General features: G+C 42.6%; 1 protein-coding gene across 2 annotated transcripts in view; it reads right to left on the bottom strand.

Annotated features, from left to right (window-relative positions):
• Nucleotides 1-1,818: 1,818 nt before the first annotated feature.
• Nucleotides 1,819-18,710, bottom strand: part of Clrn1 (clarin 1) — a 34,285-nt gene continuing 17,393 nt past the window's right edge. Inside the window, exons 2-3 of one of the 2 annotated variants that reach the window (XM_031376009.1) lie at nucleotides 14,516-14,695; nucleotides 1,840-2,411 (exon numbers count right to left, since the gene is read on the bottom strand). In XM_031376009.1, coding sequence (XP_031231869.1) covers nucleotides 2,146-2,411; nucleotides 14,516-14,695 — 446 coding nt within the window. In that variant the 3' untranslated portion in view covers nucleotides 1,840-2,145. Of the gene's footprint in view, nucleotides 2,412-14,515; nucleotides 14,696-18,710 lie in introns of both variants that reach the window. The other variant, XM_031376010.1, reaches the window with a different exon arrangement.

The following is an 18,710-nucleotide window of genomic DNA, read 5'->3' on the forward strand; positions in this document are numbered from 1 at the left end:
AGTGGCAGGGTGCTTGCCACCCCAGGGCCAGCAGGGGGCCCTGAGTCCTCATGAGAATGCTCCTGAGAGTCCACCATGCGTAAGAAAGGCCTAGCACAGCAAAATAAATGTCCAATTAGGGCTTATGATCCCTATGAAGGAGCCAACAGAAGAGTGTTGCATCAGGGCCCATGGCTCAGGGCAACCCCAGGTATCTGTTGGAAGATGGGTAAACAGAGAGTGCGAACTGTGAGCATTCACTAATTGCCTGATTGATTTTGTGTGTGACAGACAGACATTCTATTGTCTTTAAGGAGCCTGTTTCTAGCTCCTGCTCTTGAGGAGGGATTATTGTTAGTCTGTCTGTGAGGTTCTTTCTCATAAGATTTTCAGTGCCTCTCCCAAGCCTACCTTTTAATAGATCAGAGAGCAACCAAACACTTGTTTTCTACAGAAACAAAACAAAACAAAACAAAACAAAAAGGCTATTTCAGAAAGTTTTCAGACCTCTGAGCAGAGACGAAAGAGGTAGATGGAGAGGCCTGGAGAGGAGGAGGATTCACTCTATCCTCCATCTTTCAACTCCTTCCTTTTCTCTCCTAAAATAGCCTTTTGTGTTTGCAAATTTCAGGGTATGACCTCCGGGCCTGGGCACTACTCCCCCATCACCAAAGCATCAACAAAGCACATACCAGCTCCTGGTCAGACGAGCTGGTGGGCTGCTAAAAACTTCCAGGTGTCGTGAATTAAGTTGAAAGGACTCCCCGTCCTGAGAACACAGAGTGTATTCTGATGTCTGAGGGCAAACAGCATGCCACTACCAGTGCTGGTTCTATTTCAAGTCTCTCCTTCCTTGTAAATTGTTCTAAAATGAAAATGTTTGTGTTCGTGACAGGGAGGGGAATCATGGGGGCTGAAGGGTGCCTTTTACAATCACCTTGATTTTTTTTGAGTCAGGGTCTCTCACTGACCTTGGGGCACACTAATTAGGTTTGACTGGCTAGCCTATCTCTGCTGGGATCACAGACTTGTGCGATGGGCTTTTCTCATGGGTGCTTGGTGTCTGAACTCAGGCTCTCATGCTTTTGAGGCAGCATTTTATCAACTGAGCCATCTTCCTAGTTCCAGATTGGTCTTCCCGAGCATTTCCAAACCCTTTGTGAGCTCTGGTGTTTGGGGCCAGGGAACCATGCCATCTTTCTTTCACCTTTGTTCTTCCCTTAGGCCTTTCCTGAGGGTAACACATTGAGAGTTAAGGAGTGTCAGTTTCAGGCTCACTTGTGGCCTCTGGTCACCAGCAGATTTGTTTGGTGAATAATTCAAGGAGAAAGATTTGACTTGGGCCACACTTCATGACTCCCACGACACACTACAATCCTACCTCAATTCTGTATTTTCATAATCTGGAGCTCATTAGTAACCAAAGACACCAACCTGTATCCAGTGGGTCGCTTTCACCAACTTGTCTAGTAGGGATGCTGTCCACTGTAAGTACCATTGTTATCCAGTCAGTACTCAGATGCACAAGGAAAGAAACCAATGATCTGCTGCTTTCCTCCCTCCTTCCTTCCTTCCCCCTTCCTTCCTTCCTTTATTTTTTCTTCCTTTTTTACTGGCTTGCTTGTTCGCTTATAAACTTTTCTGGTTTTGACCACCAGAAATAATAACATCATGCTCAACATCAAACATCATGCTTAGATAATACAAAGATAATAGCATCAAACTTACAAAGAACCTGGAGTCTTTCAAAGATTCAGTTTAGGACACCAATTTCACCTCTGCTTTCTGGGATCTGTGACAACAACTATGTGGACAATTAGAAATAACGTCTGTTTTATTAAACTATATGCCCCGTGCTTGTTGAGTTCTGCTTGGTAGAACGTGCATCTTATCGGTCAGTAAGGACATGGAGTAACCATCCATTCATCTAGCCAACTGCTTTGGACTAACTATGCGGGCAGTTACCCACCAGGTGGAATGCCTTTCTGAAATCAATCTTCTGCTTCTGTTATTTTTCAGCCTGAATCCTTACTACACGCTCTGTAAACATAACATAAGTCGATCTTGGTGCTTAAAAAGTCTAAATGCACAGATGAAATCAACCATACTAAATGTGGCCAAAGCAAGTTCATATCCTTATTGAGAAATTATGGAGATATTTGCTTTTCAGTACATTAAATCGGAAGCTACGTTAGTGGTCTCCGTTTCTTTAGATTTTGTGAATGGGAACTGAAATCCAGCAAGTCGTATCAGGAGCCCATTCAAAAAATGAACAAAAAAGCAAATGAAAACAACCCAGAATGAGGTGGTGTAGTTTTCGTTTTGCGTTCTGTAGGCATAGGTCCCTTCTTTAAAATTTGCAATTTTCTCTGAAAGGCGGTGGATTTTCACTTCAGAGGCAAACAATATCATGACAAGACAGCCACAGGAGCCTGCAACACAAAGAACAGACAACAGCTTAGGACAAATATTACCTGATTGTAAGAGTCGAAGAGGATATCAGTGAGCAAGCAAAGGCCACATGTCACCACCATCCTCATTCATGGTCTTCTCAAGAATGATACTATTGTAGAACTGCAATCATGAGCTTGACTCTCACCCATGATTGGTAGCACTTGGGAAATGGCTGTGAGGAAGAAAGATTTGTATGGGGAGGGGACATTGATGGCTTGAATAGGGCAGTTAGAATCAAGCTGATCTCACGCAGCCTGAATTGCTGGGCACCTTCAAAGCACAATGACAAACTCAACCGCTAAGCAGCCTCTGTGGCTTCAAGAGAACACATTTCTCTGTACTTCACAGGCGATGAAGGACAAATGTCAGTTATTCAATCCCTTCTGAAAGGCTCCTGATTTCCTCATAAAAGGGTACCATGACCCTTCCAACCCTCAACTTGCCAACACTGCCCAGAGGAGTACCCGGGGCCAAAGGTAGCTTTGGATAAAATGTTGTTGACCAAGAGCATATCTGTTCTCTCTGTAGCTGAATTCAGATTTAAGCTGGGCATGTGCCTAGCTTTAATAAATTCAGATGAGTTGAAGGTAGCTGAGGTGGAGAAGCAGGAGTTTTCTGCCTCCTTTTCTCCTTGTAACTGAAATATGGATGCAATGCCTTCTGTGGACATTTTGGTCCATGTGGCATCAGAAACGGAAGCCATGGGGCAGGGGAGATAGCTCTCTGGTTAAAGTACATACTGTGCAAGTGTGAGCACCAAAGTTCAGATGTGCAGAACCCTGATAAATGCTCGGTAGGGGTGGTGGTCACCCTGTAATTCAGGCTTTGAAGGTAAAGATGGCTCCACAGAGCAAGCTTGCCAACAAGTCTGGGAACCTTGGATTTAACTGAAAGGCCCTGCCTCAAAGAATCAGATTGAAGAGATCAAAGTTGTTTCTCATCATCAACCTTGGGCCTTGACACACTTGCACACACACATACTTGTTCAAAAACAAATAGAAGTCACGACTATAGCAAAATAAGAAAGGTAAAACCTGAATTCTAGACACACGAAGCCCAGGCTATCCCTGGATTTTAACCCCCAAATTTCAATATATGAAGAAATGTTATGTTTACTTTGTTTCCCTTGCTGTTTTGATTCCCTATCACGTATCACTGATTGTAAAGAAGGTGGCTGTAGGCTGTGTGAGACCTCGGCAGGAGAGGGCTGATCTATACTAACTAGATTCTGAAACTGATGTGGTCATCTTCTGGCCAAAGGATGAAGAAATGAAAAACAACACCCCAGCCCCTACCCTTCTCCACCTTCAAATGGAGAGTCTCAGGGACAGAAGCAGGAAGCAAGTGGGGCCAGACCTAGAGCAGAATGGATGGCTAGGGTTCCTGAAAGCTTTCATAGCTACTGCTTAACTTAGGCTGCCAATAAGTCATCCATATTAGTAGTTGACCAGCTGAGATGGCTTTCTGACTTTGGTCAAACCATTTGGGTTCAAACCCAAATTCCTTCCCTTAATATATAAAATTAGGTGGTTGGAATCCCCTCAGTCACATCATCTGTAATAGGTAGACATTTCATGATTAGCTTTTGACATTGGAATTGGTACATACAAATGAGCAATTAATAGCTTGTCCTATGATGTTTATGTACTACTTTTTTGTTTCTTATAATCTTTCCTAAAGATTATTTTATTTTATATGTATGAGCATTTGCTCACATGTATGTCTACATGTATGTTGCTGGGAGGGGTCGGACATGGGTGCCAGATCCCAAGGAAATAGAGTTCCAAGCACTTGTGAGTCATCATGATGGTACTAGGTATCAAACCTGGGTCCTCTGGAAGAACTGTAAGTGCTCTTAACTGCTGAGCATCTCTCCAACTCCTCTTGTTCTTAATCAGAATCTGTTATGCTGTCCTACCTCACACCAGGAAAGTCTTTACTACATCTAACTGTAATACAGTTATTCCCTCAAGTAAGATTATTGTCAACTTAGCATGTGACTCTTTATTTTTTGATTTCAATTACTTCAAATATTGTGGAAGTGGTAACATGGTCTTGGTTCCTGTTCATTAATTCTCTCATTCATTTATCTTTAGTTAGACATATCATATGCCAGGCACAGGGACAGTAATGGAGATCCTACCTAGAAAGAAAACATACAGGGTCTCTTCTCCCAAGGAGAATACAAGAAACAATTATAAACCAGGGCAATGAGTGTCACAATAGGGAATGTGGGTCACTATGACTGAGGCAGGGAGCATCCATCCAGATATATAGGGAAGGCTGGGGTGTGTAGGAGAATCCAGTGAGTGTGGGTACAGGTCCCCATGCTGTCTCCAAAAATGCAGGCTTGGATTGCTGCACAGATAAAAACTGATAACTGATTGTTGGGGGAGGGGAGCAGACATGCAGAGGAAAAGTGAAGTCATGTTTCTGCTTTGGGACTTTACAAAAAGGCACCTGTCATCCTAGAACTTGTGATGTGGAAGCAGGAGAATTGCATGAAAAATAAAAGTAAAACATAAAGGCAGGCAGGCCAGCAGACAGATGAGAAAGAGAGAATGAATGAATGAATGAATGAATGAATGCATAAATGAATGAATTGCACCCGGGGCTGGCCCCATCAAGTCCATCATCATCCTACAACAACACAAATAGTCAAATGATATTGCTTTCTCAATGCTTCATGTCCTACCAGCCGTGATGTGACCCTGGAAAGATTCCTTTGTGAGATTTGCCAGCCTAACTATTTTTGTATTCTGAGCTTCAAACTGGCGCTCACCCCTTGCAAACCATATGATTTCTTTATTGTTAGACCCTAACAAAAAGGCTGAGATGCTGTTTTCTCTTTATCTTTTATTTGAAAAGTGTAAAGAAAATGCCATTACTGTTACCATCAGACTTTCCTTTGTCTGAGGAGATGGCGAGTTTCAGACAGGAGAGGAGTACTATTTCCTCAGTGCCTGAAAGGAAGAATTCAAGCTCAGTTTCCTTTTCAAGTCATTAAATATTTTAAGGGGATACTTTGTTAAGGGAACAGAGTCTTAGTGAGCCTGCATTTCAGATTTCTTAGTAAAGTCACCTACACATCTTGAGATGCAGACAGTGGCTCGCCTGTCAAGATCACGAGAAGCCGGACAGAGTATATGGGCTAATAGAGTGGTCTGTAACTTCTCTCTGGACTCTGGGTTTGATCACAACCAACTTTGTTATCGTGCAGTCAGAGGACAGAAACCACACCTGAGCCCTAGACGACCTGCCTGTGACTGCTAAAGGGAAGCAACTCAGTGTGAATTGGAGATATTTTCGCCTCTCTTTGTCCATATCTACAAAAGAGATGAGGGATCAAGGATAACTATTTATGACTTACTGACCAAAAGATGTACATGAAGACCAAAAGAAGTACATGAAGGCTTTTGCTGTGTGGCCTGGCTGCTTGGAATGTGGAGAGAGGTGGGTTGAGAGATGTGAGAGGTGGTGGGAATAGGGCTTCTCACATTTCTCAAATGATCCTCTATCACAGCAAGAAGGGCCTGGACATCACGTCACCTATTTAGAGGGTCTTGCTTTGTTCCCTTTTGGAACTTTCTTTTGAAAGTTCTCCCTCCCACAAAGAGTAGTGTGCTTGAAGTCTTCAGAACATGTCCACCTGGAGAGTGTGCCTGAATTATAGCCCATACTGCTGGGACTCTAGAGTTCTTGCCCCTGCAGACCTGAGCCCATATCTAGGGCTGCATGATTATGCTGCCAGGGTTAGTCCTCCCAAGTGCATGTTGGTAGCTGCTGGTACCTATCCCTGTGCGCTATGAGTTTCTTAGAAATAGCTGTTTGATATACAGCTCATTGGCATGCCCCTCAATAGATACTCAAAGCCTTTCCTAAATGAGATGAAGCCAAACTGAGGCAAGAAGCAGACTGAACAGGGCAGTGGTGGTGCACACCTTTAATCCCAGCACTTGGGAGGCAGAGGCAGGCAGATTTCTGAGTTCGAGGCCAGCCTGTTCTACAGAGTGAGTACCAGGACAGCCAGGGCTACACAGAAAAGCCTTATCTCAAAAAACCAAAACCAAACCAAACCAAACCAAACCAAAACAAAACAAAAACCAGACTGAACAGGAACTGATGGGGCTCTTTGTGCAGGGGCCACCGGAGTCAAGAATTCTAAATTTAAATCCCTCAGAGGTCCTTCTGGAGGGACATTTCTTGGGACAGAAAATTCAACATATTGTACTTAATAATTTAATTCACCTTAAACTTAGATGTTTCAATATATGCATTTGTATTTTCATTTGTGTGCTTGGAAGGCCTTACAAGTGTTAGAAGTAGGCTTGTGTGTCCCTCTCCTCTTTTATTCCAGTGAACATGTTACATCAAACCCCCTCACTGAGCTGGAGCCACTGGGGCAGCTCCCCAACGTGTCTGTCTGCCTGATCATCTCTGCTGTACTCACAGAAAAGTTAGAATGAACCAGACTTTGGAAGCCCGCTGAACCTCACTCATACTAGAATTTGGAAAACAACCAGGCACAAGGCCCACACTTGCAGCCCAGTGTCACACTTGGTGACCACGGCCTCTTTCTATCCTTCTGTCTGATTCCCCCGCCATCTGGGTGGTGCTCCCAGTTATGTTCCTGTCTTTAATGGCTTTGATTACTGAGTTAATTTCTAACTGGATAAGATAACTGAGTGATAGGGCTGTCACACCATGAATGATCAGACATTAACAGATGCTCGCGATGTTCTGGACACTGCACACTCTGACTCTCATCTGGCAGCTGCCTGGGAGGGCTGAGTTAGAGGTCTGTCTCCTCAGGCCAGACAACACAGGGCACATAGGTCATAGCCAGTAAGAAAGCTGCTTTTCCCATCCAGCTTAGCCCCGAGCATAACTATGGTTTTGAGTGAGAACACCTCTCAGGGTCTATGGGCATCCACTGTGCTGCGGGCTGATGTTCTCACAGGGGAAGGAACTCTGAAATTATCCTACTAGCCCTAAATTCTGATTTCGGAAAATAATAAATTAGAATGCCAGTTTCTTTGAAAATACTGTCCACCATCTGCTGAATGAAAACACATGTCTCCTAGGTGACACATAGAAGAGGCATTCTCTGTCTAACGTAGAATGGTCATTTACTTCTTTAGCATCTTGAAAGATGCAAATTAAGGATGGGAAATTCACATCTTACTAGGTGTGGTCTTGATCTCCTGTGTGTGACTTTATATAGTGTCACTCATTGAAGGTGAGGTCCCTTACCTTCTGTAATGACTTTATTCTTAGGCATTCCTAGACCATTCCTAGGTAGAAGTTTTCTGATTCCACACTGCTATAAAGACACCACATAGAGAGGGAGTCAATGGACAAGGAAATGGAGCAGACACCAAGGAGTGAATTTTAAGGTTGTGATAGTGAGCAATTTGCCTACATGGTTACACAGAAGAGATGCAGAAAAAGGAGCAACGTTAGTTAAACTAAGCTTCCCATCTTCTATAACAGGAGGTTAAACACCCCATGTTTCCCAGAGTTTTCTCTGTGTTATCTTATTGAGTGGGGTCTAAAATCATGATGCTTAATGTAAATGGTGTTTTAAAGAAGAATATCATTGTTGCTAGTAGATATGCAGAGCTGGTTTTGTTTTATGCATTTATTCCACAAATACTGTATAGCTACTGTACTATTCTGGGCTCTAAGGATACATGACTAAACCAAATAAGATTTAGAACAACTTTCCTTCATGGGGCCGTCAGTGTTTGGTAGATAGGACAGAGAGAGATGGGTTAACAAAGTAAGTAAGTATAGTTCACAATTGAGCAGAGTAGATGGACTAAGGAGAGTAGAGTAAACCAGGTAGGGAGGATATAAAGTGTCCAGTATATCCTGAAGGAAGGGAGGGAGAGCGTAAATATATGGAAGGAAGAATACTTCAGAGAGAGGCCTCCCATGTGTGAAAAGAGTCAGGTATGTTAAGCACTGGCTTGTCCACCAGTGCCCCAGCTCCCAAATAATAACTCAGAGGTTTATTATTTATTAATAAACACCTAGGCCTTAAGCTAGACTTGTTCCATGACTAGCTCATAACCCAGTTAACCCATTTACACTACTGTGTCTGCCCCATGGCTGGTTACTTCCCCTCAATTTCACATGTCCAACTTCCCAGCGTTGGGGTGGAGACATTCCCTCACTTATCTCCCAGAGTTCCTCTCTTCCTGCCAGATGTCCAACCCTCTAATCCTCTCTCAGCTTATTTTTATTAGGTTTTTATTTTAACCAATCAAGAGGTGCCTGAGGCAGTCAAGGAAGGACAAGAGACATATCTTCACACAGTACATATAAACATTATCTCAACAGGTATGTTTAAGCAAAGAGAGGGAGGCAGAGAGCTACAGGTGACCAGCTAGCCATAGTAAGTGTTCAGAGCCCCAGCTGTGTGTTTCCATTGTACACACAGCAGGAGATGCTTTGGCTGTGGTAAGGACCTGGTCTTTGACACTCAACAAAAGAGAATGGAAGTTATACTTTCCGAATAGGACAAGACTCCCAGAAATTGTGACAGGAAAGATGACACATCCATGCCCATGGTCCATGATCATTATCAGCAAGCAAAATCATCTCATAGCACACTGGCCCTTCACTGCTGTCCTGCGTTTGAAAACAAACTTCCATGACTCTACCATTACATTCTGTTTCCTGCTTGGGTTCTATTTTGAGGTCTGTGAAGAACCTAGTAGGATATTTTCAATACTGGCTTCTCTACAAGTAGACATCCCTGATTCTTTCTCAGACTCCTAAAAAACATCTCCATCATGAAGACCAAAATAAAAAAACCAAAAAACAAAAAACAAAAGTACACATTGTTGTACGCTGACAATTACAGAGCAGTATATCCAACATGCTTACATAGATTGGAGAGGCTAGGGTAGTATTAATACTGAATGTGTAATAGAAGAATCTTTCTATTTTCATGCTATCCTTTATTTTTTCTGTCTTCATGTTCCACGTATGACTGTGCTTATTTTAATTGGGCCCACATTAGAAGCATGCTTTCTAAAGAAAGGCATAAATTGTATCTGTTTGCCTTGCTTGGAATAACTCGAGACACACGGTCATCAATACAGCTACAATAGGTCCAGATTTGGGTAGTTTTCATCACTCTGCAAAGGCCTAATAAGTGTGATGTCAACTGTGAAGAATATGCCCAGACTACTGGGATTTTTGTACCAATGGTCCTCAGCAAGTCTTTCCCATGAAGGAGGCCCAGCTAAGGCTCTCTATGCTCATGTAGACAGCACTGAGACAAATACATAAGAACTCAATATGCTCAAATATCAACGTGCCTATGTGAACTTGTGAGGCTGGGCACCTCCAGGCTCAGCACCCTCATTTATGCTTCTTTCTTTTTTTCCATCTCTTGGGCTTGGAAACACCTTTCTGTCTCCCCCCACTGTATCAGCACTGTATTTCCTTCAGCTTCTCTCACAGAAGAACATTTTCATTCAAAGCTCACTGGTAATTTCTGTCTTGAAACATTCCCCTCAAAGCCTTTCCGCACACTTTCCTGGGTTTCCTTCTCTCCATATTCCTTTGCTACACCCTTCCTCTTCAATCCCCAAAGCCACTCATGGTTTTCTTTGGGATTGCCCTTGACCAGTTTTTTTTTTTTTCTCAGTGCATTCTCCTAGCAGGTGATCTCATCCATTTTCATTCTGCATAATTCTTGTACCCTGGGAACAAGTAAATTTAAGTCTTTCATCTAGACCTGTTGCCTGAACACTAAATTCACCTGCCTCTGTAACACTCGTACTTGGATATCACAGAGCATCTCAGAACTGACATGCCCCAAATGGACCATTTGATTTCTAGAAATAAGTGCCTGTCTTTAAAGGGTAACCCTGAACCCCGCTTTGCCTGTCTACCTCAGAGAATGCCACAGCCATTTATTTGTCTTCCTTCATCTTCAAGGCAGTAGCATGGGTTTCTTCAGCCAGACATGTCTTAATGAGGTAATTCTCCCATACACTAAAATTTTCAAAAGCTCGCTGCAATTAAAATCCATTCTAAAACGTTTAACATAGCTTTTAAGCTCCAATATTAACAATTTCATGTGATCTGTCTAGCTCTGCTTAAACATTTAAATGAACGAATGTGCAGTTCTTCTCACTGTCTGTCCCTCCACCTGTATGAGCTTCCTTTCTGTTCCTCCACAGAGCCGTCCTTCCCCAGGGTCTTCTGTGTGTTTTCTCTGCTGCTTGGGAAGCTGTCTCTGAGGGCTCTAAGCCACTCAGCTTCTGGGAGTAGATTCTGTTCAAAACTCAAAATCTGATTCCCTGCTCTCATTATCAGAGCAATCTACTTATCACCTTTAGAAGTAAGGCACTATGCAGTTATTTATTTATGTACACTTTTGTTTAAGTCTTGCAGTAGGCTGCAGGCCCCACAAAGGCACAACCCTGTGCTGGCTTCACTGTGGAATCATCAGTGCCCTTCTTGATAAGCACTGGCGTGTAACCAATACTCTGTCTGCCAAATAAGCTAAGTGAACACACCTGTGGCGCTGGTCCTCCACCTACTCTGCAAATCACTTCATTTGAAAAACCTAAACCAAAATCCAAAATCAGTGGCCGAGCCCCACCCCCAGAGCCTCCAGCTTAATTAGCATGGTATGGGGATCTGGTTTCAGTAATTTTGGAAAGCTCATCAGGGAATTTTTGTGTTTTGAGTGGGGCAATCTCTGCCCCAAATGGATAATGGGGTCTAGTAAGGTATTACCTAAATCTTACATTGGGGAAAAAAGGTTTCTTAAAACTAGTCTGTAAGTGACTAGAGGAGAAAGCAAATTAACTGTTTTTGCAACAATGATAGTGGCCAGGGATGTTATACAGAGAAGGCTGAGGCATATGAATTATACTGGAACCTCTAAGGAGTGGAAGGAAGTCTGCAGAATCTTGAGCTGTGAGCAAGTGCAAGCTGCAGTAGTGAGTGCAGCCATTGATGCCTGATCCAATAGGTACAGTGTTTCCCTTTCTGCCTCCTTTGTTCTAAAGAACCAATTAACTCCACATAGAGAACTGGAAGGGATCATTTTGTTTTGTTTCTCTCCTTTCCTCATGGCCCCTGACATACGCAGGGCACAGGTTGTGCCTTTGTAGAGCCTGCAGCCTACTGAGAGAGTCAAGCAAAAGGTTGTGCGTCCCTACCTAGCCAGGAAAGAGATATCTAAAATAGGGCCCCCGTCATGGTTTTAGTGTGAAGAACTGGGGAGGCTGAAGATAAGCTGGAGGTTGCGGGGGGTGGATATGGGCAGCCATCTATAAGCACAGACTCCTGAGCTCTGCAAAATGAAGAGAGAAATAGGAAGGACTCCACGAAGGGGGAAACCCCTGGGTGTCTCCTAATGGATGTGACTCACCTAAAATTAATGACTCCTAATACAGACACTGCTCTCTGACTAAACATATTGACTCCTGTTTAAAGGATTTGTGGTAAAACACTCTAAAAATTTACATCGACACTCAACATTTAAAAGTGAGGTCAACATGAGTATTATAAATTTAGGTAAACATTTCCCAAACTCTAGGGAGCCCTGGGTTCCTGGTGTGGATTTAGAGGGAATGAGATGGTTTATGCTCCAAGAATGACCTGTGACCCCCAGAGGCTACAGCCTGTCAGCGTATCTGATCCTCATTTTATTGGCGTATACAGCTTCTTTTTAATTACTGGAAAAAAATGGTGTTTAAAATAAGGGTTTCAGAAGCATTAACTGCCCTGTAAATATTAGCTCTTTGCAAGGCATTGCTCTGGACATGTCTCATTCCCTTCTTCCTCTGCCCCTGCTCACTCCTATTCTTCCTTGATTCATCTATCATATACCCACTTTTCCAGGTTCAATATGAATTAAGATACAGTGTACGCACAAGACTGCTCTTTGTGTGTATATTTGTGTGTCCAGGTTCTCCTTGCATTAGACCCAGTTGGAGACCAAGAACTGGGACTTGGATTAAATCAGCCTTCCATTTAGATACTGCTACTTAGGTTGTCCATCAGAATTCTCCATTTGTCTGCAAATGGGTGTCTCTTCTGAACTGCCCCCAGAGATGGAGAGCTAGGTGGCTGAGTATGTTAATAAGCTCGAGTATCTCCCCTGCAAACCAGCTTTTCTTTCCTCTACTTTGTGATGCTGGGTCAAGATCTCCAAGCTAGTGTTACCTCGTCAGCTCTTTAGTTGACCTGTGCTCAGTGACTAGAAAAGGCCTGCTCTTTCTAGTGAGTGACATAATCCGCAAATGCCCCATCCTTGACCTTCCTGGAAGACTGAGTTGTTATCTTGGCTTGTGTGTACCACCTTGAGCCTGTACCTTTTTCACCTTAGTTCAAAGCCAGTCCTTGCCATATTCCTGCCTGTTGCTCTTTGTCACATGTCTTCCTGCCTCTATGGGTTGCAATGCTAACTTTATCCCAGTAGGGTTCTGATTTCTGTCATCTATGGCATCTAGGTGATCGAGTTAACACTACTTTACCAGGCTTGCTTTTTTCAAGTCAACAAATGCATGTGAACATGTTTACTATATACAAAAAGCTTCATACTGGCTGTTTCTGCCAGAGTCAGAGCTCCTTGGACTACCCTCACAGAATACTCACTACTGTAATATGTAAAGTTGTATTGTAGGTGTATAAAAGACATGGAGAAAGTAGAATTCCCTAGGGGAGAGAAATCTCCTTTGGTGGGGTGAATAATCTGGTTAACGAGGTATGGGTGGGAAACACCCCAGGTGTGTGTGTGTGTGTGTATAAGTAGCAAGTACATTGCTTTCTTGAATCTATTATCCCCTGTTGATTGCACAGCTCTGTTTTCTAGGCAGGCACCTGTACAAAATGGTGCTGGAGTTGGGTTGTATGGGAGAAAGGAATAGTGTTAACAGGAGTGAGTCTGTGCTGCCTGCCTCAGAGCTAGCTGCCAAGGACAACTTCAAGGGAGAAAGAAATTGTCCAACTGGGACTGTCATTAGATTTTTGGCTGGTGTGAGCTGTAATCTTCCAGAAATCATCAATAAACTATGATATAATGTTGAACTGACTACAAGTTTGGAATGGTGTAAAGTCAGAGACATCCTAGGGAAAGATAGTCATGAACTACATAAATATATTTCATTTTTTTATTTTTTTCCTCCTTCAAAAAGGTGTTATAAGTACCTTGTAACACTGACTAGATTTGAGACAGGGTTTCTCTGTGTAGCCCTGACTGGCCTGGAACTCACTCTGTAGACCAGGCTGGCCTCGAACTCAGAAATCCACCTGCCTCTGCCTCCCAAGTGCTGGGATTAAAGGCATGCACCACCACCGCCCGGTCATCACACTGACTAGATTTTATATTCTTTTTCATTAACCCCAGTTATGAAGTCAAATGTGTCTGTCAAAGCGTTGACCTGTCAGGTCCATCAGGTGGACAGTGTATCTTTAATCAGATGCAGATTAGGCTGCATGAAGTACTCATAATCTTATATATGACTACTCATCTATGGATGCCTTTGTCACTTTTATATGAAAAAAATTAAATTTTTTTGATGACTCGATAATTGCAAACTCACGAACATTGGAAAGATTAATAACCATGAGCAAAAATAAAACAATTCATAGTTTCAATACTCAAAGGTAACCACAACTAACAAGGTATCCCCACCTATCTTTCATATATAAATACAGCCTCTATATTGTGTGTGTGAAAGAGTATATGACTATATAAACAATTCCAACAATATCTTATATGTGTATTTCCTTTATAATTCAACAGGTTCATAATATTTGTAAAATATTACTGCTTTTTTCATTTAAAATTTGATATAAGCATTAATCCTTTTGAGTACATCTTAAAAATTATAATGTGAAGAAGATTGTAGCCCTTCACATACACAACCATAATGCATACGATAAATTGCATATTGTTAGATAATTATAGTATTTCTGCACTATTTGCTGTCATGCTTAACACTACAAGAATATTACTGCATGGATGTCATAACTATATTTAGTCAGGGCATCTTTTCACACACTGAAAAGCACTTTGTCTTTGGAGGTAGAATTTTATACTTGCCTGAAATGAAGCTGACCAGATAGAGCCCCAGTGGTCCATGTAGAGTTTCAAAGGGCTTGCCAAAAGCATTGTACATGAAGAAGGCTGTCCCCACCATGGTTAAGACGACAAGAATCATGGAGAAGAGAATAATATTGACGTGGATGCTTACAGGGATGGCTTGGACCAAATCTGGGAAGACTGAGGATAAACCAAGATTTAGACGAATTTTATGGTCAGTACTCTGCAAGTGTGACTTAAAATGCAAGCCCTCTTTTCTTACAAGCTTTCAAACAATTACTAAAATGCATTTTGATGACTTTTTTTTCCATCACTTACCAATTTACAAGGGCTTTGCCCAAAGATTTAAAGGTGGGATCATTTCATAGACTTCAACAGTATAATACAGCACTGGGCAGTGCCAGGGAGTCTTCTGCCTTTGATTGATTATATGTCAGTGAATTTGTAACTCAAAAGTGGACATTTGGATGGCCAGTGTTTTAATGTAATTCTTGGTAATCACTTTTATATATCTAAACTTATAATAATATTTTAAATTTGAACACACCTGGGAGGATTCAAACATCAGGAGATTTTTTTTTTAATACCACCTTTGATTGTTATAATGTAAAAAAAAAAAAATGGTTTCTAGGCCACAAAAATAGTTGAGAATTGGGGATTTTCAATCAACTTCAATGTTTTAATGCAGCACAAAGCTATGGGAAAGTGATTTCTGGTACTACAAGAAATATTTTTCCATTTAGTAAGCAGGCCAAATCTATTTCTAGATTTTGGATTCAGGCCAAGTTATCCTGGTCGGCTTACAGGATGGAAGCCTTACAAACATCGAGCTCATCCGTGCCACAGCAGTGCCCTTGCCTCCAGCAAATCTGGACCACACAGGAAGGAAAGTGCAGTTCCACAAGTTTTAGTTACCCAACCTCGAGCCAGTGCATCTACTATGTGTCAGCCATTGTTTATTAAAACAGAGGTTGGTGGAGCCATAAAACAAAGACCAGCTTGTGACCTAATAAGAATACATAGGCAAATAGTGAGCAAACAAATTCGATTGCTTATTTTCAAAGGTCTCCTTTTACACAGGTATCACTTCCCCTTTAAGAGTTAGCATGATCTCTTTATTGCATTTCAGGAATAACTATATAATGTAGCTTAGTTGTCTTTTATTATCCTATGATAAAGATGGTGCACATAAAAACGCTCTTATAATAAAAAATCTACTTTCTATAAAATGGGTCTTCTAAGTCCAAAACATTTAGTCAGGGTGTAGGGAAAGGGAACCTTTGTGTAGTTTTTCTGGGAGTAAAAATGGGAAAACCTTCTTGATGCTGGGCTGTCCATGCCCTTTGTAGCCTCTCTTGGGCATATTTAGGCACATGAGTTCCAGTGAAATATTATAAATATAGTCAGTGCTGAAAAGCTTGGAAAGAGCTTGCATGCCTAGCAAATAGTGTGTACAATCCCATACAACGGAATTGTACAGATATCGGAGCAATTCTATAGGAACAGATGTGGAATTATCATCAGAATGTGATATGAGATGGAAAGAAACCACATAGAAAGAAACGTGCATCCTCCCACCATTTGGGGGGAAGCCAGAGGGATGTGTTTATAATGATTATTTAAGTACTCTGCTCTCCTAAGTGAATTCTCTATACAGGTGAGGCACGGGAGGCTTGGCAAACAGCTCAGTAGGCAAGAGCATCTGCTTTGGAAGCATGGCCACTTGAGTTCAGTTAGTAGATATACACACCAAACATTGAAAGGCAGAGTCAGGTAGATCCCAGGAGTTCACTGGCAAGCCAGCCAACCTAGTAAAAATGGTGAGCTTCCTGGTGGTGTGTGTGTGTGTGTGTGTGTGTGTGTGTGTGTGTGTGTGTGTGTGAGAGAGAGAGAGAGAGAGAGAGGCAGAGAGAGAGAGGGAGGGAGAGAGACAGAGACAGACAGAGAGAAAGACAGAGAGACAGAGAGAGACAGAGAGACAGAGAGAGAGACAGAGAAAGAGAGAGAGAGGGAGGGAAGGAAAGAGGGAGGAAGGGAGAGAGGGAGGGAGGGAGGAGAGAGCCTATATTGCTTTAGTTTTTTCCATATCTTTTCCATCAGGGTCTCACTACTTTTCCCTAAATTATCTGGGACTGGGCCTGAAACTCTCAGTCTGTAGACCAGGAGGGCCACACACTCATAGAGATTCACCTGCCTCTGCCTCTCACATGCTAGGATTAAGAGGCTGCCCTGGACCATGCCCATGGAGAGACCCTGTCTTAAATGGAATGTGGTAGAAAATGAAAGAAGACATTCTACATCCTCCTCTGGTCTCAGCATACATTAGCACAGGCACTTGCACTTGTATACATATATGCATGACACATATGCACACACACACACACACACACACACACACAACCATGTCTATGTGCTATGCCCAAGATTTATACTTAGTATGTATGTAGCAGAATAGGGATTTGAACTCAAGTCCTTACTCTGATCCACTGTGCTACAGCAGCTACCAAGTCTGGTCTATGTGCTACAGCTAAGATTTTTTCCAGAAGGAAATATATACAAATTAATAGCATTGCTTCAGAAGAAACAGGCTGAAGGAGCTTCACTTTGTACTCTTTTTAATACTGTTCGGAAGAAACTTTTACTTTGCTTCAAGCATTATCTATTCAATTAAAGTATGAATACATTTAATGATTGTGTAATGATTCCTGTGACTGCTGCAAATGGAAAGACACATAGGAGGTACAGCAGCCAAATACAACACGTGCACAGTTTATGGCTAGGGTTTGCCATCTGAACAAACCCTATCTATAAAATGACTTTGGGACAGCAGAGAAACTGAGTATGAGCTTGGTATTAGATGATATTTCATAATTATTAGCAATTTCATTCATTTGATGTGTGCTATTGTGGGAAATTTAACGGCCTTATTTGTTAGAAATGAGATGGGTGGATGGATGGATGCATGCATGGATGGATGGAAGGATGGATGAGTGGATAGATGGGTGGAGATAAAATTCAAAAGTTCTTCATTTGTCTGGAGAGGTGGGGTGATGGTGATGCATGTCGCAGTTCATAGCTGGAGCATTCCTGATGTCAGCCTCACAGTGGCTCACTCTGCCCTGCATCCTTGGAGTATGGAACTCTCAAACTTCTAGGGGAAAAGATAGTCTTCCTTCCACTACAATAGAGTTTCTAATTGAGGAGACCATTCAAGCAGCCCAGCCTGCTATTCTCACACTTGCTTCTCAGAGTTGGTTGGCTGTTGGCTTGGTTTTTACTTAAAAGCCAGCTCCCGTTCACTTCTCTACCTATGAAATAGGGTTATAGCCTCATTGTGTGGATAGGGCAGGTAAGCTTATCCTCTTCAAAAATGCAAAGTAACAACTAAATTGTAACAAACCCAGAAAGAAGTTGCACTGATTAGCCTTCTGGGGGTGGGGGTGGGAGTGGGGAGGAAGCCAGAAGCAAGATAAACTGCCAGGAAGAGCTTTCTGATTCTTAGGAAGCCTTTTAGATCGCCATCCTATGTGAGAACAGAGTAAAGTGAGGATATGACCGCTCCAAGGCATGGGGGAGGAGAAAGTTTTTACTGTAGATATGAGGGGGGAGTACAACCAGAGGCATCTGAAAGAGTCCAGAGCAGGGAGACAAAGTAGCAGACGAACATGATCAGCAGACTGAACTGGGCCTTGAGAGGAGGGGGCAGGGGAGAGCGAGCAAGCGAGAGAGGAAGAGGAGACAGTCAAGAGGGGAGGGCAGGAGAGGAGAGGGCAAAAAGATCCAAGAGAATCAAGAGTCTGCACAGGCCCCGCCGAAAGGGCAGGGTCATCTACTGATCAGTCGCTGGAGGAAGGGAAGTGAAGCCCTTGGCTGGAAAGGTAAACCTCTCCGTGGGCAGGGGATGAGGTAAGAGCTGAGAGGAGCCACAGGAAATGCGTGAGCCTGGGAGGCAGCAGACTCTTTCCTATGCTTATAGGCTCCACAGTTAGTCATTTCTCCCTAGTTTCCTTTGGACCTGACAAAAACCACTGAGAAGGGTGCATAAGACTTAATTTTATCAGGTTTCCTGTGTTTGGGTGGTAATAATAATGATGATGTAGTTAACATATCCCATCCTCCAAGCATCCTCATCATGACCAGAAAACATTTCTACAGAGTAATCGATGAGTGGTAAGAATAAAGGCCAACAGGCACA

The sequence above is a fragment of the Mastomys coucha genome, unplaced genomic scaffold (genome assembly GCF_008632895.1).
Source record: "Mastomys coucha isolate ucsf_1 unplaced genomic scaffold, UCSF_Mcou_1 pScaffold16, whole genome shotgun sequence".
NCBI lineage: Eukaryota > Metazoa > Chordata > Mammalia > Rodentia > Muridae > Mastomys > Mastomys coucha.